This window comes from Colletotrichum destructivum, chromosome 3 (assembly GCF_034447905.1).
Source record: "Colletotrichum destructivum chromosome 3, complete sequence".
In the NCBI taxonomy this organism is placed as follows: Eukaryota; Fungi; Ascomycota; class Sordariomycetes; order Glomerellales; family Glomerellaceae; genus Colletotrichum; species Colletotrichum destructivum.
The window spans coordinates 632,720-658,216 of NC_085898.1; the positions used below are offsets into that span (position 1 = coordinate 632,720).

The window sequence follows — 25,497 nt, forward strand, 5'->3', positions numbered from 1 at the left end:
TCCTGTCGTATACGTGTTTTCTGGTAGTGCGTGTGTATCCACGTACAAAAGGAGAAATGACAAAGGTTGAACCCCTCTATGGATGAGTGCGCGGAATCATCCAAGGCTCAATTCGGATAGAATCGAAGACCCGGCTGTCTGCCTGGCAGGTTGTTGGACATGGCCCACCGGATAAGACCATGGTTGTTGGCTTCGGTTAGTCCCGTTAGAGGGTGACGGAGGCGCCCGTCGACGGAGTGAAGCAGGCTTGTCTGGACGCCAGGGTCGATGCCGCGTGCTGACCGGGGGGGTTGACAGCCACGCTCCGAGGAGGAGACATCAGCCTCGTTAGGCAAAAGCCAACTATTTGGCAAGTGAACGCTAGCGCGAAGAATGTTAGGTTGTCTCGTGCTCAGGACTCGAGAGTGAGCAGTGCCACTCGAGGCAGGACCAGTAGCACTTTCTGGTGGATGAAGGATATCGGCAGGTCGGATTGGAGCCCAACTCGGCACATCTCTAAGAGTAAATTGTATCTTTTGCTTTCACCATCACTACGTGAAAGCCGCGGTTAAACTGTTGGGAGATTGATTCTCTATTAATTCTGCGATGCCGTTTCCAGATGGTACACAAGCTGTTTCTTTTGCTTCCTCACCCCATATGGTACAGTAGCTTTACCCCCAAAAGCCCAGGAAGTCTTTTTGTCTTCCTCTCGGCGTTCTCTTTGGTAATATTTTACATTCGTGAGCCTTGAATCTCACATGAAAGCAAGCTCCTTTTCTCCTTTTTCTTTCTTTCCTCACTTCTTACGCATCTGGGCCCAGAACTTCTGTCTCTCCTGCTCCGCCCTCGTCGTGGCGTATTTCTTGGCGTGCTTGGCCTCCTCCTTGGCGCGGTTGGCCTCGAGGTAGTTGCCGGCACCGCCCTTGGCGTTGTGCACCGTCTGCTTAATGTTGTTGAAGACGCCGTTGATGGTGCCGTCCTGCGCGGGGGCGGGAGTCTCAAGGGCGGGAGCGGCGGGGGTGGCGCGCGGGGCCTGGTATGTCAGATGGCTGGCAGGGGCGGCAGGGACGGCGGCGGCGGGCGTCGGAGTCGAGGGGAGGGGCGTGAGGTTGAAGAAGCTGCGGAAGCCGGGCTTGGTGAAGAGCCAGTTCTGGAGGACTCCGACGAGACCGGTGACGAAGAAGTACAGCTGGACGCCGGCGGGGAGGTAGGCGGTGAAGATGACGGAGAGGGGGCCGAGGATGTACATCATCAGCTTCTGCTGGGCTTTGGCCTGCGGCGTGGAGTAGCGGGAACCGAGCTAAAGGAAAGGCAAGGGGTTGGCGCGTTAGTGATGGATTTCTCGTAAGACAGGGGTTGAATGGGGGAATGTGTGTGTACCTTGACCATGGCGAACATGGCGAATGGACCGGCAATGGGCAGGAGGAAGAAGGGGTCGGAAACGGTCAAGTCGGAAATCCAGAGAAGGCCGCCGGTCTCCATGCCGGGGACGGGGATGCTGGAGGCACCGTTCAGAACGCGGAACATGCCGTACCCGAAGGGAATCTGCAGGAGACCCCAGAGGCCGTTGAGGGGGTTGACGCCGGCGCGTTTGTTCATCATGGACAGGTCGCGACGGAGCTCGGTCATGGCGGCGGAGTCGCCGCGGGCCATGGACTCCTGCAGGCCGGTACGGATCTCCTCGTAGCGGGGGTCCTGCTGCAGCTTCTGCATCCGGGCGGCGGTGTCCTGGGACTTGAGGAGGGGCTTGAACATGACGAGGCGCAGAAGGACGGCGGTAGCGGCGATGGAGGCCCACCAGGGCATGCCCGAGTAGACGTGCAGGTGCTCGAAGGACCACTGCATCACGCTCGAGGGGCCCCAGCCGAAGTCGAGGCCGAGGGTCTTGAGAAAGCCGATCTGTTCGGGCAGGTCGAGAAGGGCGGCGGCGTCGAGGTCGGGGAGGGAGGTGGAGGGGGTGGCGGCGGCGCTGGCGTCGGCAAGGACTGGTTCGGGGGTGGGAACGGATGGTGCCGGGGCGGAGGCGGACGCGGAGGCGGACGCAGCGTCGACGGGAGGTTGTGCTGGAGCTGCTGCGGGAGCTGCTGGTGTCGATGCTGTTGCCGCGGGCGCGGGAGCGGGCGCGGGAGCGAGTGCAGGTGCAGGAGCGGGTGCAGGAGCGGGTGCCGGCTCGGGCTTAGAGTTCCAGAGAGAGAGGGCGCGTCGTGTCTCGAGGGAGCCACCGATGGCTACTGTGCCGGCAAGACCACCCAATCTGGAGTTGACTGACCTCAGGGAGGACCAGGGCGCACCGCTGCTGCGCAGGGAGGTTCCGAACTGCCGCCCATCGCCGAGTCGTCTGGATGACCTGGAGATCTGGCCCAGTGGGCGTTAGCATCGGATGCGACTCGGGCAGTGGGTGATGATTGCTTGGGACCCAAGGGGGGGAGTTTGGGTGATATTTACGGATTGGCTGGATATGCTGCTGGTCGCCCTCACGGAGGGGAGAGAGCGGAGGACGCCTCTGCTGGGCAGCATGGTGGGCTGGATCTGAGAGGGGAGGAGGGTGTTTGGGGTGTGTGAGTCGTGAGGATTGTCTCTCTCGCACTCTCTCTGTCTCTCTATCTCTCTCCCAAGTCTCGACGACGGACAGGTGCGCTGTTGCTGGGAAATTTTTGGGGACCGGCTCTGAGCACGAACTGCGGACGCGCCGGGAAAATCTCGGGCCATTTTTGGGTGGGAGGCGGGCCCAAGCTCCGGCTCCGTGCCGCCAAACAGTCAGTCAGCCAGCATTGAGAGAAAGATACCTAGGTACCTAGGTAGAGGTTCCTCACTCCCCTCCTACCTTACCTTATTATCGACCTAGGCCAGTATCTCTGGACGAGTGATTGTTGATCTAGAAGTCACATCATAGTAATTCTCTCCAAGGCGTTTGACCGTTTGGTTTAATTTCAGCACAATTCTGTTTGGTTTTGGTCTGCAACTTTGCATATGTACAGATCGCGAGCCTTGAGCTCGTTCGTCACCATGACCCGGCCCACCCACGCCGCCTGTCTAAAGGGTCACCATGTTTCCATTCCATCTTCTGTAGATGACGTGCATCTTCCTCTATGTAGATGCATGCTTTTCTGCCTTGCTCCGAAAGAAGGCTATCCTAAAGCAGCAGCCTCTCATGACAGCACCATATGGCCCCTGCACCCGCCGAAGCAGCCCTCACGCTCGTCTCTTCCCGACATGCAGGAGACGGCTCACTTTTCCCAACAAGTCGAGACGGCTCATCAATGCTGATGCAGAAAGACGCTTATTCCCATCCGCCTAGTCATTCCAGACTCGTCAAGTCGTCCAGGCTAGTTGTAGGCTTTCGGTGCTTGTCTCGAACCTCCAGGCCGGGGCCGATGGCGTGTGTTCGTCTCCGGGACATCGGGAAGACCTGCAGCGTGTTAGGCTTTTTACGTCCATACAATCTGCCACATCGTATGTGTGTGTGTGTGCAGGTTGGCCGAGGCATTGGCGCCGTTGCGAGCCTCGCGGGGTATTTCAGTCGTACCTTGGTGCTGCCCCATCCTAACCTGTACGCAGCCTCATGTGCAAACAACTCTCCAAACCCGAGCATCATACCATTGATGAACGGCAAAAACAGGTTGATGGCGGCGCCGCGGACCAGGCCCCAGAACGTCGGCGGCTTGTAGAGGATGAGGGGCGAGTTCGAGGAGGGAGGGGATTCGGTCAGGTCCTCGCCCTGGGAGTACTGCTCGCTGTCGGACCGGATTGTCACGCCGGACTCGGCGAGGGGGTGCAAGGAGTCGTCGGAAGCCATGTTCGGGGTTCGGCTTGGTGGGCGTGGGGATTACGGTGGTGGTGAATGAGTGCGTTGTTTGGGAGTCTAAGCCGGGCAAGTTTCCCGACACTCGGCGCTGAGGGACGTGTGGTGTAGATGCTGGTACGGGGAGCTGCGGCGTCACCTCGGAAAATCATCATAGCTGCTGGCCTTGGAACGCTCGGGCATGGCAGGCATGCAGTATCGAGAACAGCTTCAGCCACATTTGGAGATTAGATAAGCCGCGGATCGGGACATACAGCGGTGGCGGTAGTGGGGTTCGGTACGTACCTTCCTTTTGCCTCACGTCACAGGCAAAGGAAAGTGCTAGAGAGGTGTCCGTGTACGGATGCAGCAGTAGCAGCAGCAGCAACAAGCTCCAACTGTCTGCCCACTGACGACCACTAAGCTGCCTGCTAATTATTCGTCTTCATCCATCTTCCATCTTTTTGCACGTCGCGACCTTCAAAACTAAACCACACATCACTTATTTTCAAACTACCTACAGGTGATTGACAACCTAGCTTGCCACTGGACTACATCGCAAGTTCTTCTTCTCGTTGCCCAAACCAACCGCCCTCCCCTCCTAGGACCACACCTCACCGAACCCCCCCGCCAAACCACAACCAGCGCCGTCATCATGTCTGGCAGCAGCAACAGCGCTTCGCGCAACAACATCCTGCGCGACTTCAAGAGCTTGACGGGTATGTCCGAAGCTCGTGTAAGTCATGTAACTGTTTACCTCTTTTTCTTCATGTCTGACCCCTTGTCAGTGCACAGAGTACCTTGAGTCTGCGAACTGGGACATTGGCCTCGCCGCCCAGGCCTACTACGCCGACCACGACTCCGAGGACGAAATCGAACCCGTCGCCCAGGCTCAGCCCGCTGCCGCTGCACCTGCTCCTGCCGAATACACCGGTCCCCGAACTCTCGATGGTCGGCCTGCACCCGAGTCCGCCGGCCGAGCCAGCACGGTGAAGAAGGCGGCGCCTAAGAAGAAGGGTCTTGCGACGCTCAGCTCTATCGGCGGCGGTCACGCACACGATGACGATGATGACGACGACGACGAAGACGACGACGACAGAGGCCGCGGAGACCTCTTCGCCGGAGGCGAGAAGTCTGGATTGGCTGTGCAGGACCCGTCCCAGGAGGGCGGCGGTGCAAAGAAGATCATCAGTGACATTCTCGCCAAGGCCAAGGCGTAAGTACCGAAAACCGGACGGGCTCTTGATGCCGAAACTGACAAGAACCTAGCAACGCTTCCCGCCCAGAGACTGCATCCTCCGCTGGTCCTTCGCGCTCCAGCGTCTTTCAGGGATCCGGAAACACCGTCGGTGGCGAAGGAACCGAGAGCCGCAGCATCCCCGACCCCAATGCCTTCCAGGAGGGTGCTGGAGGCCCGCCCGGTACCGGCGGCGAGCCTCAGGAGCGCACGTTGCACCTGTGGCAGGACGGCTTCAGCATCGACGACGGCGAGCTTCACCGATTCGACGATCCGGAGAATGCAATGGACCTGAACATGATCCGTGCCGGTAGAGCCCCTCTGCACCTGATGAACGTCCGCTATGACCAGCCGGTGGATGTGAAGCTGCACCAGCACCAGGAGAACTACCGCGCGTTGCCCAAAAAGTACAAGCCTTTCGGTGGAGAGGGACGCCGACTCGGCAGCCCGGTCCCCGGCGAGGGTAGCGCTTCCGCGGGCGCGGCCGCTCCCGCTGCTTCGACAACCACCCAGGCCGCCTCCGCCGGCTCGACTGGCCCTCAGCAGGCCGTCGACGAGTCTCAACCCACTCTGACTCTGCGCATCCAGCTGCCCAACGGCACGCGACTGCCTGCCCGGTTCAACACTACGCACACCGTCAACGACGTTTACGAATTCGTGCAGCGTGCCTCGGCTGACACCAGCACCAGATCGTGGGTTCTGGCGACAACCTTCCCGAACAAGGACCACACCGATCGCAGTTTAGTGCTGGGCGAGATGCCCGAGTTCAAGAAGGGCGGAACCGCCGTCGTCAAGTGGGCTTAAGCGGGATCCGTACAAGAGAAAATGGCGGGAATCGGGCGGCGTTTGGTACATTGGCCCCGCATCATGGCCGGGCGGCTTTGGGTCTGGGCATTGAGGCAGTTAGCCTCGGCGTGGAATGTAGACTATTTAGCTTGAGGAATAGACATTAGACACGCCCATGAGTTAATGACGACGGGGTTGGTGGAAAGTGACTTTTGACGTAAAAGTATGCATTGCACTGCTTGCTTATAAGATAAGCGTACCTTTTCTCCTCTCTCCCTCTGTTGTACAGTTTTAAATCCTCCCAACGCCCTTGGAAATGGTATCATTAATCATCCCTGCCACACGACGCTGCGGCCAGCTATCGCCCACGTGCATCTCCAACGGAAGAAAAAAAAAGAAGAAGTAGAAATGCGAAGAAAAGGAGAAAGAGCCCCCCCCAACCAGTTCTACAGTTTTCTCCAGGCACACACACGCAATCCCTTCATGCGACCCCGCCACCCTGAGAAATCATGGTGGCCGGGCCGTCCAAGAACTTAAAGTGCTCAATGGCGATCTGGCAGTTGAGCATGGCGGCGTTAAACCTGGCCTCTCCCGGCGGCAGGATGACCATGAGGTAGGTGTTGGTCGTGAACTTGAGGATGAAAAGGTTGAAGCGCGTGCCGGCCTTGTGCTCCATGCGCACGAACTGCTCTGCGTTGCGCGGGGTGCCGGTGAAGCGGCTGATGGTCTGCTTGAAGTGCTTCATGATGTTGGACATGCGCTCGAGGCGGTCCTCGGTCGGGTTCCTCTGCCCCTCTTCCGAGGTCCAGGACGAGACGGCGAGGAAGGAGGTGCGCTCGAACAGCAGCAGCTCCTCGGCCTCGATAGCGACGCCGAGGTTGGCGAGGTTCCGCTCGATGGTAGACAGGTTGGGGACGAGGTCGTGGATGATGCTCGCCCAGGCCTTGTACAGGCTCTGGTCCCAGATGCTCGTCGCGAAGGGGGTGATGTCGAAGCCGGCCTGGCCAGCGGGGGCGGTCGAGGGGCTGGTGGGGTCGTCGTCCGGGTGCTGCTGCTGCTGCTGCTGCTGCTGCTGGTAGCCGATGCTGTTGGCGTACTCGGCGGTGCGCTGGCGGACGACGCGGACGCGGTCGTCGTAAACGGACTCGCGGTGGGCGGGGACGACAAGGTCCATCTTGTGGATGAGGACATAGACCTTTGCACCGGGGGAGAACTGGAGCAGGGCGGAGATGATGGAGACATAGGTGGCGAGGTCGCGGTCGATGTCGCGGGACTCGATGTCGAAGACGTAGATGAGAACGCCGACGTTGGAGAAGACGTGGACGCGCTGCTGGGAGAGGTAGTTCTCCATGAAGGCCTCCTGGCCTCCGCAGTCCCAGAGGTTGAGCGTGAGGTTGCCGAGGAACTTGACGTGGGAGAGGTCGATGTCTATCGTGGCGCCGCTGGGATGGTGTGTCAGCTGCGGGGCTCGGGAGACAGAGAGAGAGAGAGAGAGAGAGAGAGAGAGAGAGAGGCAAGGTCAAGGCATCCTTACAGTCTCCGGGTATCGCGGGCAATGTAGTTGCTGAAGATGATGCTCCGCATGCTCGACTTTCCCGAGCCGCTCTTGCCCATGAGCAGGACCTTCTTCTTCTTGGGCTTCTTGACCTCGGCCAGGGGCGCGTTCCCCGGCCCGTTGTTGAAAGCGGCGTCGGCCATTGCTGGTCAGAAGCTATTCATACAGTGATGTCTCGACAATGTAATCGTCTCGAAGAGGGGCTCGTTTCGTTCAGTCGCTGGAGATAAGTGTTGGAGCTTTCGAAGAACGGGCGCGGGGCGGGGGAGCTTCGGCGCCGGAGCTTGGCTTGTCACCGGAGAACGATGTGTTCGGAACGTGCCTCGGGTGTCGTTACGAGGAGTAAAGAGAGTGACTGATTCGGCGTGTTAAGCAAAGTCGTGAACGATAGACTTGGGTGTCGTAGAGCGTTGCGCGCGGTCGAATATGCCTGACTGGATGCTGATCTTGGTCCGCGACCTGATTTCCAGGAGGCGCATGGCGTAGTACGTACCTTGGGGGATTGGCGAGCGATAAGATAAAAAACTGCTGACATAATATGTTGCATTCAAGCCAAAGCACGCATCCCGGAATCTCCATCTTTTGATTTCCGGATCCCCCGTCTTTTCTACCAGAGTTCACCTTCACTGCATTGATAGGTTCATCCCATCAATACCCTGCGGTGCCCGGCTTCAAAAACCTGGAAGTTTTCTCCATTTGCGAGAGCAAGGGCTCTGAAATGTCTGGTGTCTTGACTGCCCTGGGCACACTTCAACTGAACCAAGGCGTCCATCTGCTCGGGTTGTGCATCTCTGAGCGACGACACATGACTTTATTGAAATAGTGCGTACATGACTTACATCAGGACGGAACTGATCGTGGATGGAACAACAGCACGAGGGTACGATTCGGATCAGTCGTGTATTGCCAAGTCAAGTTGACCAATAAAAGCATTGTTTCCTTGCATCATGCTCATTCTCAGTCGAGGCGGATGCATCACGCAGACAGATACCGGCTGCTCATCGATTCGTCTAGACGGCCTGTCAATACCGACTCACACTTTCTTATTCTTTTGAATTAACCCGTCATCCATTTGTTCCATGCACATCTGGCAGTTGACAGTAGTTCGGTCTACGCGGGAGATGTCCCCGTTGGCGAAGTCGCCCTGCATACAGCCTACGTCGTCCCAGCCCCCGGTCAGCTAGGGAGTCCATCGACTCCAGCCTCCGGCATTGATCTATAGCCGCGAATTCTATTGAAGGGATATACTAGTTATCCAATGGTGACAGACAGGACGCTCCCAAGGGGACCGCTCAGCAACCCCGCCGCCGGCTGGAGTGCGAGATGTTGTCTCAGCTGCTCAACCCTAGACTCATGTCCACCCAGACTTCGCTTCTCCCTTCCACTCGAGCCAATGAATGCGATGCTGTCATCTGGTTTCGGGATGCCATTCTGCACACAAGGGCCCGGTGGTGATACCGGCTAACGATGGGACTAGTGACAGCTTGTCTACCGGGGGGTCTGAGTCGTCTCGATCGCCCTACACAGTACCAACATTCGAACGAGTGCTCATCCCTTCCCGAAGAAAACGTGTTGCGAATGAGGGTGAAGCTCTTGCATATTAGTGTTGATATCCCACTCGGAGCTGGTTACCTGATGAACTTGGGACCTGTCCGTTGCCTTGCCGACTGGGGAAATTCTTGATGTTCAGTCAAGGCCGTTTCCTCGCAAGTACAAGATTGCCTTCGTGTCCTGTGACGGAGTCCTTTGCTTTTCAAGCAACAAGCAGGCGGGCCTAGTGCGAAGAAGCAAGGCGAAGATGAACACGCAAGTCTCCCACCCGCAGTGGGCTTCTCCCCGTCGTCCGGGTCATCCAAGCGGTAGCAGCAGCAGCAACAGCAACAGCTTGTCGCGGGGAACAAGCGCACCAACTCAACGAACGAGAGTCGAAACAAGAGTCGAAACTCAGCGTCGCCCTCCTCTTCCCAGCAGCAGACCACCTATACTCTCAAGGTACACCGCGCCGGAAGATGCACCAAAGACCGCAGCGACTCCGCCGGCGCTGCCTCACCGCTCCAGTGGCTCTCCTGGTCGCGTCTACAGCTCGCCAACCCGACCCTTCGATCGGTCTCAGAGCCCCGTCATGACACTTCGCATCTTGTCGCCTAGCAGGCACGGGAACCATGACGGCAAGGAACAGGACGACCAGGAGAACAGAGCGGCACCGGGCTCGTCGGGGACTGTCCCCCCGTCGCCGGGTCTGAGGCGGTCCACGAACATCAAGCAGACCTCACCGAAACGCCGACGGCTGCCGCTGAGAGACTCAATCCTCTTGACACGCAAAGCCTCGGCTGATTTCTCGACCGGTGGCTCGTCGACGAACCCAAGCACGCCGCGGAAGCCTCTGCCGGCGCCGTTGAGACCGGATCGATCGCCACCCGATGCGCTGGAAATTAACAGCATGCCTTCGACTCCGTCGACTCCGTCGAAACCGAGATTGCCGGATTCGCCCAGGTACACAACAAAAGGAATGCAACCGTCTTTGATAAATGTCGCATGCTAATTCCGTTGCCCAGACTGGCATTTCGCCCTCGCCATCGCCCGCCCAACATCCCGCAGCCCCCCACTCCGCCCGCGCGTCTGCCGTTGCGGGAGACCGACTCGGGCGGTTGCCAGGCGGCGATAAATGATTCCGCCGATGGCTCGGTGGCTGATGAGAAGCGACTGATCTCTCGCATATGTTCACTGATCCTGGATGAGGAGTTCGGCGCCGGCGCCGATAGGTCTTCTACGCCGCTCAAGGTCTGGGATACAGTGGTTCGGTGTCTCGATGACATATCGCAGCTCGCACAGCCCGCAGCTGCCAGCAAGAAAAGAGAACGTCTTTCCTCAGGCTGTCAAGCTCCGGATCCGACACGGTCTCTCGAGACGTCTGTGAGAGGGATCAGCCAGACAGGTGCTGGAACTGATGCGGACGAGATTCGCGATGATCCAAGCATCAAATCCAAGGCCAATGAATTGAACAACGACAGCCCGAATTCTGGTCATCTACCTATTGGTATTGACCGCGGTCACGGCGGCACACAGACACTTCCATGCCCTTACAGACTTCGGAACCCGGCCCGCTTCAACGTCAACGACAGATGGCTGTGTGCAACTGGCAAGTGGAAGAACGTTGCAGAGTTACAGTACGAACCAGCCAGCCAAACCATGTGGTAGCTGGGTAAATGCTGATATTTGATAGGGCACACATCGTCAAGGACCATAGACAGTCCGGCAGCGCCGACCTGTTTCAATGTCCGCGGTGCGAGAAAGGCTTTCCGGAACCGTCTGCTTTCAAGGAACATCTGATGCTCCCGAAAGATCAAATTTGCGATCCCAGACCCGAGCTCCCCTCTACCGGCGGCGACGTCGAAGATGGTATCCCTGCAATCAGGGCGCGAGACCTCGCTGAAAAGGTGGAGAGGGAGACTATCAAGACGTGGGATGACCTGTGGCGATGGTTGTTTCCCTCCGATAGAATGGTGCCACGGCCCGGTAAGCTCGCCCGGCGGACCGAAAGTGATATCAGACCTGGACTCGCTGACCACACGTATAGTGACCCTGCCCGCTGTCGAACTCCCACAGGTGGAGCAGGAGGTCTTTGCGAGCAGCAACATGTCGAGCCTGAAGGCCAGCTTGGAGGAGCGTCTCCGGCTTCTGGCGTTGCAGTCGGCCACCAACGACTCGTTCTCTGCGCAGATACCCGTCATCACCGGGTCCTTGTCACTCGTCGTGGAGGCACACCTGCGCAGTGTGTTCATCGCCTGCCGCAACCAGCCTCTCAGCAAGCCCAGGAAGTGTACATCAAGAACGGAGACGCCGACTGGTCGACCTAGAAATCACTCCTCGGCATCCACATCGAGCGCCAGGAGCATCGACAGGTTGCACAACCGCGGCCCGGCCATTGCTGTCAACGAGACCCGGGCCATGGCGAGAGACGTGTTTTGTACACAGAGTCATCGGGTGAGGAGTAATAGTGAAGATTCGAGGCTCAGCAAGCCATCAAAAACCCCCTTGCAACTACCGGTTCCCACCATGCTCACAATCCCGTTCCCGCGCATATCGGCCCTGACGGAGCAGTCCGACGTAGGCCCCAGCCCGGTCTCGGAAGACGGGAACGGGTCCCCGAAAGGCCAGGTCTCGGACACCGAGTACTCATCCGGCGTCGATTCGAGCCCGAGCAGCGCCGGTGGCTTCCGGGAGTCCAACAACACGGATATTCGCTGCAGCAAGTGCAACATGCGGCCGAGCCTGCGGCCGAATGAGGACATCTTCTCGGATCCACATTTCGGCGATGGCTCCCCGACGGGCATGCGCACGCGGGATTCAACGTCCAGGTTCTCGGACTCGGGGATCGGGATCCTGTGCAAGAGCTGCAGGATGCTGGAGGAGCTCATTAACTCGTATTCGAGGGCGTCATCGCAGTCGGGCAAGTCTGAGAGGCGCAGCGACGTCGTTGCCGGCAATAATACTTCTGCTGATAATAACAAAAATAACAAGATCGCCGCCGTGAAAGGCACGGGGACGACGACGACGGCGGCGGCGGCGGCGGTGGCGCCCGTCTTCTCGCCCGACTCCTCCGTCCTAGTGGATGAGAGCGAGGAGGAGACGCTATTTGACATGATACTCGACTCCGCGACGTACCTTGACGAAGAGGGCAATCGCAAGACGGAGGTTGTGCCGCCTGTTTATCCTCCGTCGCAGGTTGTGTTCTCGGAGTACGATCGGTTCGGGCGGGACGACAATTTCTTTTGATTTTTCTATGTTTGGGGAATGGGCGGGGGGAGTAACCAAGTCGGTGTTCTGGCGTCGGCCGGCGGCGTTGCAATACCACAATCATCATCGGTTTAAGTCGATACGGAAAAGTCTATGAATATTTGACATGCCGGATTTTGCCGGAGAGGGAAAAACTAGGGAAAGGAGTTGGCGGCGGTTATATCGGTTTGTGTCGTGTTTACAAGTTTTCAGTGAGCCTCTCATACGGTCTCTCATGCGGCCTTTCATACGGTTTCTCATACGGAACTCTACCAAGGCACTTCCACAGCAAGCAAAGCAATGTCAATCTTGAGCGAGCCAGTAAGCCTAGTGACAGACCTGACGAACTACACATCAGGCACAGCGTGCTCGGGCTTGTCGGATGAAACCTGGTGCTGGTGCTCGAGGCCCCGTCAGGACCGAGCAGACGAGATCGGCCAACGTTCCTGGCCAAGAATGCAGGTGTCCTGATGGGTGCCTCCAAATGCCTTCCCCGCCTCGACGATCTGCACCCGCCGGCCCCGCAGAATGGGTTCATTCGGGTTTGTTTGTGCTGTGAGTGACACTGAAGCTTTGTCTTTTGGGGGGCTTCTGATGCTTTCCTACACCAATCTGAGATGATAACCACTTCGTCAGTCGTTGACCTTCATCAGCACTCATGAGCTGACTGACAAAATGGTCTGGGTGATACCATTGTTCAGGATTCGACTGGATTTCAGCCATGGCGGCTCAAACAAGACTAACCAGAGCAGCCAATTCATCGGATCGGGCAACCAGTGACGTCGGGGCGGCAGGGGTGCTGCGAGGTCTCACAGGGGGTGTATTTAGTGTGTGGATCGACTGCAAGTGCCCTCTACGGCGAAAAGAGACGTCATTCTTACACCTTCTGACAGCTTCAAGCTCCAAGCTCCCTCACTCAGGTACTGTGCGCCTCGACTACTCACCCACTCACTCACTCCTTCTCTCACTCAATCCCTTGCTCACCCTCATGTCGCATATGTCACTTTTACACATGTCACCAGGGCCAGATGCGGCATTGGCCCATTGTTCTCCTCCTCCTCCTCCTCCTCCGTGCTGAACGCCTTTCCCAATAAAACCCCCTCCCCCTCCCCCTCTTCCATAGTTGCTTTCACTCACTCCTCATCCATTGGCATCCGACACATACATACACACACACACACACACACTCTCTCTCTCTCTCTCTCTCTCTCACCACATATCATTGAGCCCCAGTCAAGAGCACAATGACCGATCGTGGAGAGGGCTGGAACGCCCGTCTGGGCGTGAACACGAACGAAATACCGACATCCCAACACCTGCCCAACGCGACGTCGGGCGCAGAACAAGACCGGTACGGCGGCTGGTTTGGCGGAAGGGTCGCCGACAAGGCCGGCGAGAAGATGAACCAGGCCGCTGAGACTGTCAAGGAGAACCTCCCTCGCGGCGCCGGTGCCGAACAAGAACGCGTCGCCGGCTGGTTTGGCGACAAGGCCGACAAGGCGGCCCGCAAATTCGACCAGGCCGCCGAGAAGGTCAAGGAGAACATCCCGCGTGGCGCTGGCGCTGAACAGGATCGCTACGAGGGCTGGTTCGGCGGCGACAAGCTGCCTTCCGTCAACGAGTTCAGCGAGAGGCTGCCGCACGTCTCGGGCGCCGAACAGGACCGGTATAACCGCTGGTTCGGCGGCGACAAGGGGCCTTCGGGCACCTGGGTCCGAGAACACCTCCCGCAGGCCTCGGGTGCTGAGCAGGACCGCTACGCCTCCCATTGGGAGGGCGCCGCGGACAAGCTCACCGACAAGATCAAGGAGAAGCTCCCGCGCGGCACCGCTGCCGAGCAGGAGCACGTCGCCGGCTGGTTCGGCGACAAGGCCGACAAGGCGGCCCGCAAGTTCGACCAGGCCGCCGAGAAGGTCAAGGAGAATATCCCGCGCGGCGCCGGCGCCGAGCAGGAGCGTTTCGGCGGCTGGTTCGGCGGCGACAAGCTGCCGTCGGCCTCGCAGGCGGCGGACCATCTGCCCAAGGCCTCCGGAGCCGAGCAGGACCGCTTCGGATCCCACTTCGAGGGCAAGGCGCCGTCGGCGGACCGCATCTACAGAAAGCTCCCTAGGGTCTCGGGCGCCGAGCAGGATCGGTACAGCTCCCACTTCAGCCTTCACCCGAGCAACCCCGTCAACACGGCGACGACGACGACGCTCGGACTCCTCCAGAACGCCGTCCTTCCCTCTTTCGGCCTCCACGCCGGCCTCAGCACCGTCGCGTACGCCGTCGCTCGGTACACCGACAGAGCCGAGGCAAAGGACTGGCTGTGGCCTTCGGGCCAGGTCGCCAACGCCTGGTGGACGGCCATCGGCGCCCGCGTCGTCCACGACGGCCTCTCGGTCCCGGCGGCCTGGAACTCGCTCGGCTACACCCAGAAGCTGCTCCTCTCGGGCGTCAGCGCCTGGGGCGTGCGCCTCTTCTACCGCGTCGCCTCCCGCAGCGTGAAGCGCGGCAAGGATGACGCCCGCTACGTGGCCGCCAAGAAGAGGGACCCCAAGTTCTGGGACAAGGCCTTCTTCACCATGTTCTTGCCCGAGGCCGCGCTGCAGGCCCTGATCGCCCTGCCCTTCACCCTGCCCTTCCGCGCGCCCCTCACCTGCGCCGCCAGCTCGCCCTTCACCGACTACCCCGAGACCTTCCACAGCCTGGCCGTCTTCCTGTTCACCGCCGGCTTCGCCCTTGAGACCCTCGCCGATACCCAGCTGGAGGACCACTCCCGCAAGAGCAAGGAGCTCAACCGCGAAGGCGTCTGGAGCATCGTCCGCCACCCTAAGTGAGTGCCTTCATGCGCCCCCTCCCCTTCCCTTCCTCCCTTATTCCAATGACCAAAATACTGACAAAAAACTCTCACCAGCTACCTCGGCGACGCCCTCTGCCACCTCTCCTTCCCCGTCCTCCTCTACAGCGCCGGCATGCTGCACCCGCTCGCCGCCCTAGGCCCTGTCTTCAACTACTTCATCCTCCGCTACCTCGGAGGCGACAAGGAGAACGAGGCCAGCCAGGAGGAGCGCTACGCAAAGGAGAACCCGCTCAAGTTCCAGCAGTTGCAGGAGTACAAGCGCGACAAGAACAGCTTCTGGCCCAGCCTCAGCGAGTACGACAACAAGTGGGTGTTGACCGTCGCGGCCGTCGGCGCCGTCGGCGTTGTTGTCGAGAGGGGCCTGTTGGCCTACTTCCGGGGTTGAGAAAGATGATGTATGACGGAAATATGTGTTTTAATTAGTGTAATTATTGCCTGGGAATAATGGCAGATATCAAAAACGAAGTTTTTTCTTGTTTAAATCTACTAAGTGCTGCAATGATTTATGCTGTCGGATGGCATCACTCACGTGCAAGGTGATTTCCATCGATGTATGAAATATCACAAGTTCATTAACTGCTTTGACAATATTCTATTTACATCCTCATCATTATCGCGTTCGACTTTTGAGCCTCACATGTACATATATTCTCCCACTATATACAAATATACAAATTCCTCCCCCCTCCCGCAACTTACACCAGCGCCAGGTCGAGGACGATGCTGGGCGTGCCCTCGAAGCCCGCGGGCATGGCGTACGTGAAGTTCCAGAACTCAAAGTCGCGGATCGGCGAGCCCGTGCCGCCGAGGGAGCCGGCGAACGACAGGCTGTACGTCTCGTTGACGTTGCCCGAGACGTTGACGGCGAGGCCCTGGACGTCGGCCCAGCCGGTGACGGTGGGCTTCTTGAGGAACGTGGCAACGACGAAGGTGAAGATGGAGTCGGCGGTGCCGTTGGGGTAGGCAAGGCTCAGCTTGTTGGGGGCGACGTCGACGTCGAGTTCCATCTCGGTCGGGTAGAGCTGGTGATGGTGTTAGTTGGGGGCGCACAGTGAGTGAGTGAGAGTGAGTGAGGGAGTGAAGGAGTGAATGTGAGAGATATGAAGAAAAGGATCCAGAGAAAGTCGTACCGAGATAAAGGCAACCTCGTCGCCCGTGTTCCACTGAATCACGGCCGGGTTGAAGGATTGCTGGTTTAGCGACGGCCCGCCGATGACGTTCTCCTTGAAGGACTCGGCGCCGATCGTCAGGTTGTCCGACAGCCAGGACGAGATGTTGCGCGGGACGAGGTCGTAGGGCGGGTAGAAGGTGGACGCCGTGAAGGAGCGCTCGCCGGAGAAGGTCGTCAGGTTAGCGACGAGGCCCTCGGGCAGAAGACTCTCGTGGAACTCGGCGAGGACGGCGAAGAGGGGCGCCCAGGCGTAGTCGGCGGCGTGAGACATGACTTGGGGCTGTCGGAAGGGGGATGGTGTCAGTATCATTCTTTTCTCCGAACACATAAAAACTTCCTCCAGGAAGGGGTAAGGAGAAGGAGCTGAAGGGATCCAACTTACGGCCGATATCAGAGACGAGTTCTCCTTGCCGAGCAGTGTCCAGAACCACAGAGCCATGAGGCTGACGTAGCGGTTCATGTCGTAGCCGTAGGCGCGGTCCCAGGGGCCGGCCATGTTCTTCATGCCCGGGTGCCACAGCTGGGCGACGGCGCTCCACGTGTCGGCGAGCATCTGGGGCCCCTTGGCCGTCATGACCGAGTCCTCGGGGAGGTACTTGCACCAGAGGATCAGGCCGAAGAGCGAGACGCCCGTGTAGGTGCCCGAGTTGAACTCGGACAGCGTGTTGGCGCGGTCGAAGAGGTCGATGATCTCCTGGGCGTACTTCTCGCCCGACTGCGTCATGTTGGCGTCGGCGAGGCGGCGGCCGGTGTAGCCAGAGACGAAGGCGCGCATGATGGCCTGGAGGAGGAGGAGGATCGCTCAGTCAGTCAGGAGTTGGGGAGGGGGGGGTTCTTCCAGATTCCCAAAAGCACACTTTGGATTTGAATACACATACCGGGTTGCTGTAGGCCGGGTACAGGTTGTCGTCGTCGACGCCGCCGACGCGGTACTCGTCGCCCTTTGTGGTGTTGTGCAGCGACTCGAGGATGAGGTCCTGCGTGTCGTTGCTCAGGAGGTGCGGGAACTCCTCGAGGGCCATGACGAGCGTCGTGCCGACGAAGCCGCGCCAGTTGGGGTCCCAAGAGTTGTAGATCTTGCCCGGGTAGTGCGGCGAGCCGACGTAGGGCTCCTCGGGGTACATTTGGTAGTCGCCGTACCTGTGCTTGTATGTGAGATGGAGTGTTTTCCCAAAGAAAAGAGAACTTGTCTCGCATGAAAAACTCACCACTGCTCCGGCTCGGCCTTGAATTGGGCGCCAATGGTGTTGGTGATGATCCTCTCGGCCTGCGCGGCGTCGTCACCCTCGTTGCGCGCCAGGAGACCCAGCGCGTACCAGATGGAACTGCGCGTCTCGTGCCTAAGCGCCGAGCTGGCCCCGAAATCGTACAGATAGCCCGCCGAGCGGTCGTAGTACTGGTCCATCCAGGCCATGGACTCGTTCAAGAGGCCTTGGGCGTGGACGGGCATGGAGGCGACGTAGGACGAGGCCGTCACCGAGCTGACGGCCAGGGCCATGATGCCCACCGCCTTGGACGTGCTGAAGACCATCGTGAGAGAGACGGGGGTAGAGATACACAAACGGTGAGGAAGCTGCAAATGTTCTGAAGAACCCAAGGAAGAAGAAAGGAGACTCAAAAGGCCCCAGGGACCCGGCTCATCTTAATATAGGTGCATGGCCGAAGGCTTGAGTCGACTCTCCGCGGCCAAGCCCGCGGGGCCAAGAGTCGCATCCATCCATCGCAGGACCCAAGGGACCGTCGTCATCGCCATCCACCTCTCGGCAACTCCCCAGGTTACCTTGCGCGCGTGACTGACGACGGCAGTGGACAGAGCCCCCGTACCAAGACATGCCATCCACCGGCGAGCCCCAACATCGGAAAGCTAAGCTACCGCTACCCTAGTCCCCGCTGCTGCGGTGGCCCTTGGCACCCCGGTGGTTGGGAGGGGGCCACCGGGTCGGTGTTGATGACCGCGTTAGGTAAGAATGCGGAGGTGATAACGGGGGGTGGGAACCGGGAAATCAGACTATCACTTTATCAGTCTATCAGCAGACAAAGATACCCTCTCTCTCTCTCCGGGTGGGACGTTGAAGAGCCGTTCGGGACATCCCCGAGCGAAACAGAACAGGCGATAGCGGAGCGCGATATTGGGCCGGGGGGGCATTTACGGAGAGAGACGGAGAGAGGAGAAGACAAAACAAAAAAGAAAGCCGGGGGAGATGCTTGATTAGCCCTCAACAGGGGTTGTCCTTGATGGGGATGAGATGACTCGATGGGACGCACCCCTGGCGATTGGAGATTGTGTTTCTTCTCCGCATTTTTCTCCTTCTTTTCGGGTCGAGAACCACGCAACTAATGCAGAAGAACGGTGCGAGGTCGGTTGAACACCACCCACACACAGCGTAAAGTAGGGTCTGAGTCTGATGGACCGGGGGGAGGGGGGGTTGAGGGCTCCGGCCCGGCTTTGACCGGGTGAGATACTGTCACTTCCATCGATACCATCAACCGCGGCTCTTTTCCCGTATCTCATACTCGCTTTCTTTAGTGCCTTTTCCCCCTCTGCACGCTAGTGATCTGCCCCCCCTCCCATCGGATCGCGGCAAACAACGGCTTGTCTCCGGGTTGCGGCCACCTTGGACAGTGTTCCGACAAGAGTGTTGCAGGCGCGTGTGCTATCAATTGTGGACTAACGGCAATCTGGGGGCGGAAAACGCCGTAGGGGTCCCTTTTGTATCTTTGCATGGATGGAAAGCGTGGATATATGTTTGTTGTAGAGCCCGCCCGCGCGGAAACGGGGGGGAAACACCTCATACGATGGGCACGAGATCATTCTTCCGTTGTGGTTAGACGATCGACGATTGAGTCTTTGCAAACCAGAGACAACTCGCAATAGTCGAAAGAAACACACACACACACAAGACAGACGCACAATGGCAGACGTCAAGGCGCCCACAGACATCTCGTCGAGCCCGAGGCGGAGCGTTGACGCCGCCCCGGAGAAGAGCCTCGACGCCGATGAGCTCCGTCTGGCCCAGATGGGTGAGTTTGTCCCAAAGCCACATGAGCAAATGAACCACCCATGGCCTTGAATATTTCCATCTCTAACACACAGACGCCCAACAGGCCACACGCAGGAGCTCAAGCGGCACTTCAGCACGCTCAGCCTCATCGGCCTCGCGTCGACGACGACCATCTCCTGGACCGGTCTCGGCCTCGGTCTCATCACGGAGATCAACGCCGGCGGGCCGGGTGCCGTCATCTACGGCTTCATCCTCGTCACGCTGCTTCAGTGCTTCCTCGGCGCCTCGTTAGCCGAGTTCGTGTCGTCGTACCCGACCGAGGGCGGCATGTACCACTGGATCGCCGCCGTGGCGCCCAGGCGCATGACGGGCGTGCTGAGCTTCTTCACCGGCTGGTTCAGCGTACTCGGCTGTAAGTCGGTCATTTTTTTCTTCTTCTATGTCGTCCTGTCGTTTTCAACAGGCGTTATCACAAAACTGCCCTCTTCGTCTTTGCTGACCACAGCCCCCCAGGGATCTTCACGACCGCCTCGACGAACCTCATCTACGCCCAGGTCCTGATGGCCCTCATCGCCGTCTACCATGGCGACCTCGAGATCCAGGCGTGGCAGACCTTTATCGTCTACCAGGGTCTGAACCTTATCACGGCTGGTATTGTCATGTTCGGCAACAAGATCATCCCCGGCCTTAACAAGTTCTCGCTCTTCTACCTGCAGATCGGCTGGCTCGCCGTCATGGTCACCGTCGCCGCCTGCGCGCCCACCCACCGCGACCCGGAGTTCGTCTTCCGCACCTGGATCAACAACACGGGTTGGGAGAACCAGGTCGTCTGCTTCATCACGGGGCTCGTCAACCCGTTGTACAGTCTCGGCGGTCTTGACGGGGTGACGCACATCACGGAGGAGATGCCTAACGTGAGTCCATCCGGGCGGGCCTGCATCATGATGCGGCAGATCTAGGACGGACTTTACTGACTGATCTACGAATAGCCCTCGCGGAACGCCCCCCTCGCCATCGCCATCACGCTCTGCATTGCCTTCGTCACGGGCATCACGTACCTCATCACCCTCATGTTCTCCATCCAGGACTTCGACGCCCTGTCCACGACCAACACCGGCCTGCCGCTCGCCGAGCTGTTCCGCCAGGTCACGCAGGGCGCCGGCGGGGCCTTCGGTCTGACCTTCATCCTCTTCGTCGCCCTGGGCCCCTGCGTCGTGAGCTCGCAGCTGAGCACCGGAAGAGTCTTCTGGGCCTTTTCGAGAGACGGCGCTATGCCCTTCTCCAGAGTGTGAGTTTCTCTGTTGTGCCCCCCCCCCCCCCCCCCCCACCCCCCCACCCCCCCCCCCCCCCCCCCCCCCCCCCCCCCCCCCCCCCCCCCCCCCCCCCCCCCCCCCCTTTTTGCATGAGCCACACTGACGGAATACAACACCAGATGGTCGAGAGTCCACTCCAAGTGGCAGGTCCCCATGAACTCCCAACTCGCCGTCACCGCCATCGTGGCGGCGCTGGGCTGCCTCTACCTCGGCTCCTCAACGGCCTTCAACTCGCTCCTCGGCACCGCCGTCACCATCAACAATATCTCATACATGTTCCCGATCCTCACGAACCTCCTTACCCGGCGCAAGAACATGCATCATGGCGTCTTTCACATGGGCCCCACACTCGGTCCCATCGTCAACAGCGTCACCGTGTGCTGGCTGACCTTCGCTATCGTCTTCTTCTCCTTCCCCTACGTCAAGCCCGTCGAGCCCGCCAACATGAACTACACGTGCGTCGTGGTTGGCGGCCTCACGGTCCTGGTTGGAGCCTGGTGGCTCAAGGCCGGATCGAAGTATAGCGAGAAGATGCTCCAGGCGAAGGAAGAGTAAGATGACTAGTGTGGTAGTACTTGGCAGATTGATAAGGGCAGGATAGTTATTTTGAGAATTTTAGACTAGAGTAGCTTGTACGACGTAAAGACCGGTAACAGCCACAAGACTGAAGGGCAGAGAAGAGTCCTTCAAGTGATAGTGTGAGCGTAGAGACGGGATAGGGGTCGATGTAGTTGGAATACAGTAAATTGACTTGCGTCCCTGGATTTGCCATGTGTCCCGAGCAATGTGACGTGCCTTTGGGACGCATGTAACCATCAAACCACCCCACGCCTCCGCATGTTCCCACAACAAGCCCTCTTTTCATGGGGAAATCCAAGTGTCCGGTCCGCTTAGGGGTCAAGGTTGCTCGCCCACCGGGTCTTTGGGTTTAGCCACGTGGGGTTTGACGGGCCCATGAGGCCCCCCTCCCCCCTCTCCACGAAATGAGCTACCGGTGATACCGGCTGAGTGACACCGGTGACCGGGAAATTTGCCGATGTCTACTCTTGAGTCAGTAATGGTACTTGTGTGAAGTGTATTGCACTTGGAGAAATCGGTGCGCCCAGTCAAGACAAAAGAGTCGTTGCTATCTCCCTGGACCTGACTCCTGATCTCTCCCAACTTGTTCTCTACTCAACTGACATATCTCTTACAACAATCTCTCCCAAAAGGCCTTACTTTTTTATTCCGTTCCTTCATCCGAGTATTAGACAACTCATAGTGTTATTGAGAGAATATGAGACTCATCATTAGACCCGACAGCAGGTCGGCATCAGCTCATGTGGCCCATTATATTCTAGGTATGAGCCTCCTTCGTCACTTAGCACGCCGCTGGTCTATCACGAGTAGCGTGTTGTCCTAACAGTCTCTAGATCGCATAAGGACATTCCAACCAACGCCAGAGAAGCCGTTTGTTCTTGGACTTCCTACGGGTAGCAGTCCCATCCAGATCTACGAAATCCTTGTTGCAGAATACAAAGCCGGCCGCATCTCATTCGAAAATGTCATTACCTTTAACATGGTTAGTTTTTCCAACGTCACCTCAAAGAACTTAAAACAGGAAATCCCCTCTGTCTTGTATCACCAAAGCCCTCCGAACTAACACAAACCATCCAGGATGAGTATGTCGGACTGCCTCAGACACACCCGGAGTCCTACCACAGCTTCATGTTCCGCCACTTCTTCTCGCACGTGGACATCAAGCCCGAAAACGTACACATCCTCAACGGCAACGCGCCTGACCTGGACGCCGAGTGCGCTACGTACGAGGACCGGATTCGGGCCGTTGGCGGTATCGATCTCTTCCTCGGTGGCGTCGGCCCGGACGGCCATATCGCCTTCAACGAGCCGGGTTCGAGTTTGGCATCCCGAACTAGAGTGAAGACGCTGGCGATGGACACGATACGCGCCAACGCCCGCTTCTTCGGCGGCGACCTGCAGAAGGTGCCGCAGATGGCGCTCACTGTCGGCGTTCAGACCGTCATGGAGGTAGGTTTCCCAACAACTGGATGAATATGCTAGGCAAGATGGACTGACCAGTGACGAACCGCTGGGCAGGCGAGAGAAGTGGTCATCATTGTGAATGGTGCAAACAAGTCTATTGCTCTTCAGAAAGCGATCGAGGGCGGCGTCAATCACATGTGGACGCTGTCGTGTCTCCAACTCCACCCTTACTCGATGATTGTCGCGGACGAGGACGCGACGCTGGAGTTGCAGGTCAAGACTGTCAAGGTACGTGGAACGAGAGTCCGGACTGGAATCTCTGCTGACTGTGTCGGGCAGTATTTCAAGAGCATCGAAAAGGTCGGACTTGGTAAGGGATTCGAGCAAAAGCTCCCCTTGAGACTGAGGACTGTGTCGCTTGTCAGCCCTCCTCAGACGCCGGCCGACAGCAAGGCGGCATTTGACGAAGATCATCTCGTGGAGCTGACTCCGGACAGCATGTCGTCTCGCATTGCGACGTGGCCCGTTATATGAGTTGACAGAAAGATTTACAAAGAGCATCTGGGGAAAGGAGACCATTGGCAGATGTGCCGCATGTATTTATGAGGCGTTACACGGGTGGAATGATTATATATGACTTGATTGTGCTTCACATACAATGGCTATAGGACACTCCCGAGGAGACCAAGCGACGTTGATCATTAGCCTCCCTGAGTCTCATACGACCAGAGGTTGTATCCGGCCTGGAGGCTGGCTTGATCAAAGATGTACCATGAGTTGTCCAGGTTGCGTATTTCTTGCTCAAAGCCTTCGGCGTCTCCGGACGCGGGCGTGTGGAGTCCCTGAAGCTTCTGATCAAGCCGCGAGGCTAGAATCCCTCTGAGGCTTGGTTTCGGCTCATGCATCTCCTTCAACTTTTGCAGATGGATATTTACGTTCTCCAAATCTGCAGGGGACCATGTTAGTCAGACAAACAAAACTCATCACGTAATAACACAAAGCCAACCTCAACCAACATACCATCAGGTTCTCCGACGCCTCCATCAACCCCCTGGAGTACGATGAGAGCAGCCCACGTGATCATGACCAGGTCCCAGTTGGACCAGATGGACGAGTCGCACATCTGGAGCTTGACAGCCGCCCGCGCCGAGACGAGCAGCTCGTGCTGCTCCTTGGGCGTCGTGTTGGAGAAGAGATTGCAGCCCCTGGCCGGGTGGTATATGGACAGGACCAAGAGCCGGTGCAGGATGTACTGGCGGAACACGAGCTTCTTCTCGTGCTCCGAATCGAAGTCCTTGTCGCTGAACTCGACAAGCCAGTCGTCCAGCTGCCGCGCCCAGTCGCGGATGACGGCGCCATCGACGCCGCTGAAGGAGACGGAGGACATCTGGGCGACGACGCTGGGCTCGCCTTCGAAGCACGACCAGATCGTCGGGAGACCTCGGCCCGTGAAGTGCGTCAGGCCGGTGTGCATCATCCTCGACAGCCGGTAGAGCTGGTCCTGCATCGGGATCTTCAGCCTCGGCAGGGGTGCTTCGATGGGGATGACGGGACACGAGAGGTGGATCGACGCGTGTTCGAGATCCACGATCTGTATAGAACGTTAGAAAAAAAAAACCGAGGTTCGTCAACGACGCTGGCAAATGAGGGGCCTATTACCTGCAGACCGGAGAACAGGCGTCGCCACTCGCGAGACCGCTCATCGGTATTGGACGGGCAGTGTTCCAGGATGAGACGGTACGCGAGAGATATCCAAACCCCCGTCTCCCTCACGACGGCCTCCCTGAGCAGGCCGGCGAGGATGATGCCCAGCACCGTCTGGAACGCCCACTCTTCCGCGGAGGCCTGGTCCTCGGGCGCCCGGCCGACCTCGCTCTGCGGCATGCACAGCTGGGAAATGGCGGCGCACAGGACGGCGAAGTAGTCCGGCGCCAAGACGGCGACCTCGGGCGGGCCGCGGATGCTCGAGCAGTAGAGCATGGAGGCCAACATCAGCGGCCGCGGCGAGGAGAAGGTCTGTTTCGTCGGTAGAAAGTGTAGCCCCGGCATGGTCTCGTGGAAGCTACAAAGATGATAAGAAGCGTTAAGAATCAGCGGCCTGAGTCTAGATAGACAAAATAGACTAGGGGGGCACAGGGCTGGGAGTATGTAATGGGTACGCACGAGAGCCATAGCCGCTTGATCAGGGGTTTATCCCAGATGTTTGAGCTGATGTTGGAAGCGCAGCTTCTCCTGAGGATGGCGACCGCGTTCCACAGGGCGCCGAGTGAGCTGTCCCCGGGCGTCTCGGGCTCGAGCGTCATCAAGTCCGGGGATGCGGGCGACTCGGCCTCTTCAGCGTCGTCAAGCGGCGGCAGCCCCAAGTGTTCCTCGAGCCGTTTCAGGCGGAGGAAGACGGACCTTTTCAGCAAGGGACTCTGCTCGTTTGCCTGGAGGAGGGATGCAAGCGAGATGCTTTCACGATGGGATGCCGACTAGAGCGAACACAGCTGTCAGACGCGAAGCCACGTACATAGCCTGTCGATCTGTGGACCGATACAGAACCGTGGTGGGACGAACGTACGTTGGCTCGAGGAACAAAGACGCAGGGAACTCCTGCTCGTAAGCATCTTCGGCACGTGGATCCGTTCTCGATCCTGCACTTCATCTACACCCCCGGAGTAGTCCAGTCAGAGTCGAGACTTTAGGCCATAGACCTCTTAACAACCAGCCATACCTTTTGCTTCCTGCAGTTGACTGGGCAGGGGTAAAAGACAAGTATCAGCCTCCAAAGCCACAGGACTGCCCGGGGAGTATGGACGATCTGGATGATCAGTGGGCTATGCCACGGCTTACCGCACGCCTTCCGGGCCTTGCTCGGACCCGACGACTCCTCCGTCTCCAGCCCTGCCGACACCTTGTCCCTCCCTTGTTGAATCGACATTGTGGGAATAGCTCATGTACCGAAGAGTCCCACTCTGCTCGTGCGCGGCAACGTTGCGAGAACCTCTCCTTGTCTGCTGTTTGCTGGCGGGCCGGACTGCTGCGGTTTGGCTCTCGGCGGAGACCCGGCGAAACGACTTGGGAACGGGA

The 25,497-nt window shown here is 58.5% G+C and overlaps 10 protein-coding genes across 10 annotated transcripts; 5 read left to right on the forward strand and 5 right to left on the reverse strand.

Annotated features, from left to right (window-relative positions):
- Positions 1-775: 775 nt before the first annotated feature.
- Positions 776-2,496, reverse strand: CDEST_04260 (Putative membrane insertase YidC/ALB3/OXA1/COX18, membrane insertase YidC/Oxa/ALB; the record flags this gene model as incomplete). Its single annotated transcript, XM_062920419.1, has 3 exons — positions 776-1,279; positions 1,360-2,334; positions 2,425-2,496. The coding sequence occupies 3 exons, from the start codon at positions 2,494-2,496 to the stop codon at positions 776-778; spliced, it is 1,551 nt and encodes a 516-aa protein (XP_062776470.1).
- Positions 2,497-2,911: 415 nt separating this feature from the next.
- CDEST_04261 (Putative outer membrane protein, MIM1/TOM13) lies at positions 2,912-3,832 on the reverse strand. Its single transcript, XM_062920420.1, has 2 exons — positions 3,506-3,832; positions 2,912-3,388 (listed from the first exon to the last, which is right to left on the reverse strand). Exons 1-2 carry the CDS (start codon positions 3,773-3,775, stop codon positions 3,278-3,280), a joined length of 381 nt encoding a protein of 126 aa, XP_062776471.1. The 5' UTR covers positions 3,776-3,832; the 3' UTR covers positions 2,912-3,277.
- Positions 3,833-4,190: 358 nt separating this feature from the next.
- Positions 4,191-5,997, forward strand: CDEST_04262 (Putative UBX domain, UBA-like superfamily, SEP domain, Ubiquitin-like domain superfamily). The gene is made up of 3 exons (XM_062920421.1): positions 4,191-4,496; positions 4,549-4,976; positions 5,030-5,997. Exons 1-3 carry the CDS (start codon positions 4,416-4,418, stop codon positions 5,799-5,801), a joined length of 1,281 nt encoding a protein of 426 aa, XP_062776472.1. The 5' UTR covers positions 4,191-4,415; the 3' UTR covers positions 5,802-5,997.
- A 2-nt stretch (positions 5,998-5,999) lies between these two features.
- CDEST_04263 (Putative gtr1/RagA G protein) lies at positions 6,000-7,801 on the reverse strand. The gene is made up of 2 exons (XM_062920422.1): positions 7,318-7,801; positions 6,000-7,225 (listed from the first exon to the last, which is right to left on the reverse strand). Exons 1-2 carry the CDS (start codon positions 7,479-7,481, stop codon positions 6,265-6,267), a joined length of 1,125 nt encoding a protein of 374 aa, XP_062776473.1. The 5' UTR covers positions 7,482-7,801; the 3' UTR covers positions 6,000-6,264.
- A 1,335-nt stretch (positions 7,802-9,136) lies between these two features.
- CDEST_04264 (uncharacterized protein) lies at positions 9,137-12,114 on the forward strand (the record flags this gene model as incomplete). Its single annotated transcript, XM_062920423.1, has 4 exons — positions 9,137-9,831; positions 9,894-10,505; positions 10,562-10,854; positions 10,916-12,114. 4 exons carry the CDS (start codon positions 9,137-9,139, stop codon positions 12,112-12,114), a joined length of 2,799 nt encoding a protein of 932 aa, XP_062776474.1.
- Positions 12,115-13,037: 923 nt separating this feature from the next.
- On the forward strand, positions 13,038-15,415 carry CDEST_04265 (putative O-methyltransferase UstE). The gene is made up of 2 exons (XM_062920424.1): positions 13,038-14,929; positions 15,011-15,415. The coding sequence occupies exons 1-2, from the start codon at positions 13,359-13,361 to the stop codon at positions 15,339-15,341; spliced, it is 1,902 nt and encodes a 633-aa protein (XP_062776475.1). The 5' UTR covers positions 13,038-13,358; the 3' UTR covers positions 15,342-15,415.
- Positions 15,416-15,452: 37 nt separating this feature from the next.
- On the reverse strand, positions 15,453-18,338 carry CDEST_04266 (uncharacterized protein). The gene is made up of 5 exons (XM_062920425.1): positions 17,336-18,338; positions 17,006-17,267; positions 16,510-16,908; positions 16,087-16,407; positions 15,453-15,978 (listed from the first exon to the last, which is right to left on the reverse strand). Exons 1-5 carry the CDS (start codon positions 17,656-17,658, stop codon positions 15,652-15,654), a joined length of 1,632 nt encoding a protein of 543 aa, XP_062776476.1. The 5' UTR covers positions 17,659-18,338; the 3' UTR covers positions 15,453-15,651.
- A 289-nt stretch (positions 18,339-18,627) lies between these two features.
- Positions 18,628-21,170, forward strand: CDEST_04267 (Putative amino acid/polyamine transporter I). The gene is made up of 5 exons (XM_062920426.1): positions 18,628-19,148; positions 19,233-19,541; positions 19,643-20,043; positions 20,119-20,417; positions 20,562-21,170. The coding sequence occupies exons 1-5, from the start codon at positions 19,040-19,042 to the stop codon at positions 20,995-20,997; spliced, it is 1,554 nt and encodes a 517-aa protein (XP_062776477.1). The 5' UTR covers positions 18,628-19,039; the 3' UTR covers positions 20,998-21,170.
- A 392-nt stretch (positions 21,171-21,562) lies between these two features.
- On the forward strand, positions 21,563-23,065 carry CDEST_04268 (Putative glucosamine-6-phosphate isomerase, glucosamine/galactosamine-6-phosphate isomerase). Its single transcript, XM_062920427.1, has 5 exons — positions 21,563-21,782; positions 21,855-22,003; positions 22,099-22,470; positions 22,540-22,713; positions 22,765-23,065. Exons 1-5 carry the CDS (start codon positions 21,719-21,721, stop codon positions 22,957-22,959), a joined length of 954 nt encoding a protein of 317 aa, XP_062776478.1. The 5' UTR covers positions 21,563-21,718; the 3' UTR covers positions 22,960-23,065.
- A 61-nt stretch (positions 23,066-23,126) lies between these two features.
- CDEST_04269 (Putative zn(2)Cys(6) fungal-type DNA-binding domain-containing protein) lies at positions 23,127-25,348 on the reverse strand (the record flags this gene model as incomplete). The annotated part of the gene is made up of 7 exons (XM_062920428.1): positions 23,127-23,371; positions 23,446-24,016; positions 24,085-24,487; positions 24,589-24,899; positions 24,989-25,072; positions 25,142-25,161; positions 25,261-25,348. 7 exons carry the CDS (start codon positions 25,346-25,348, stop codon positions 23,127-23,129), a joined length of 1,722 nt encoding a protein of 573 aa, XP_062776479.1.
- Positions 25,349-25,497: the final 149 nt, after the last annotated feature.

Coding starts and splice junctions, on each gene's coding strand:
- CDEST_04266 (XM_062920425.1), bottom strand. CDS start 17,658: ATGGTCTTCAGCACGTCCAAGGCGGTGGGCATCATGGCCCTGGCCGTC. Junction 17,268..17,335: donor AAGGCCGAGCCGGAGCAGTG/GTGAGTTTTTCA, acceptor ATACAAGCACAG/GTACGGCGACTACCAAATGT. Junction 15,979..16,086: donor ACGAGGTTGCCTTTATCTCG/GTACGACTTTCT, acceptor CACCATCACCAG/CTCTACCCGACCGAGATGGA.
- CDEST_04268 (XM_062920427.1), top strand. CDS start 21,719: ATGAGACTCATCATTAGACCCGACAGCAGGTCGGCATCAGCTCATGTG. Junction 21,783..21,854: donor TGTGGCCCATTATATTCTAG/GTATGAGCCTCC, acceptor AACAGTCTCTAG/ATCGCATAAGGACATTCCAA. Junction 22,004..22,098: donor ATGTCATTACCTTTAACATG/GTTAGTTTTTCC, acceptor CAAACCATCCAG/GATGAGTATGTCGGACTGCC.
- CDEST_04261 (XM_062920420.1), bottom strand. CDS start 3,775: ATGGCTTCCGACGACTCCTTGCACCCCCTCGCCGAGTCCGGCGTGACA. Junction 3,389..3,505: donor TAGGATGGGGCAGCACCAAG/GTACGACTGAAA, acceptor AACACGCTGCAG/GTCTTCCCGATGTCCCGGAG.
- CDEST_04265 (XM_062920424.1), top strand. CDS start 13,359: ATGACCGATCGTGGAGAGGGCTGGAACGCCCGTCTGGGCGTGAACACG. Junction 14,930..15,010: donor AGCATCGTCCGCCACCCTAA/GTGAGTGCCTTC, acceptor AACTCTCACCAG/CTACCTCGGCGACGCCCTCT.
- CDEST_04262 (XM_062920421.1), top strand. CDS start 4,416: ATGTCTGGCAGCAGCAACAGCGCTTCGCGCAACAACATCCTGCGCGAC. Junction 4,497..4,548: donor CGGGTATGTCCGAAGCTCGT/GTAAGTCATGTA, acceptor ACCCCTTGTCAG/TGCACAGAGTACCTTGAGTC. Junction 4,977..5,029: donor ATTCTCGCCAAGGCCAAGGC/GTAAGTACCGAA, acceptor ACAAGAACCTAG/CAACGCTTCCCGCCCAGAGA.
- CDEST_04267 (XM_062920426.1), top strand. CDS start 19,040: ATGGCAGACGTCAAGGCGCCCACAGACATCTCGTCGAGCCCGAGGCGG. Junction 19,149..19,232: donor GCTCCGTCTGGCCCAGATGG/GTGAGTTTGTCC, acceptor GACGCCCAACAG/GCCACACGCAGGAGCTCAAG. Junction 20,044..20,118: donor TCACGGAGGAGATGCCTAAC/GTGAGTCCATCC, acceptor ATCTACGAATAG/CCCTCGCGGAACGCCCCCCT.
- CDEST_04263 (XM_062920422.1), bottom strand. CDS start 7,481: ATGGCCGACGCCGCTTTCAACAACGGGCCGGGGAACGCGCCCCTGGCC. Junction 7,226..7,317: donor GCCCGCGATACCCGGAGACT/GTAAGGATGCCT, acceptor ACACCATCCCAG/CGGCGCCACGATAGACATCG.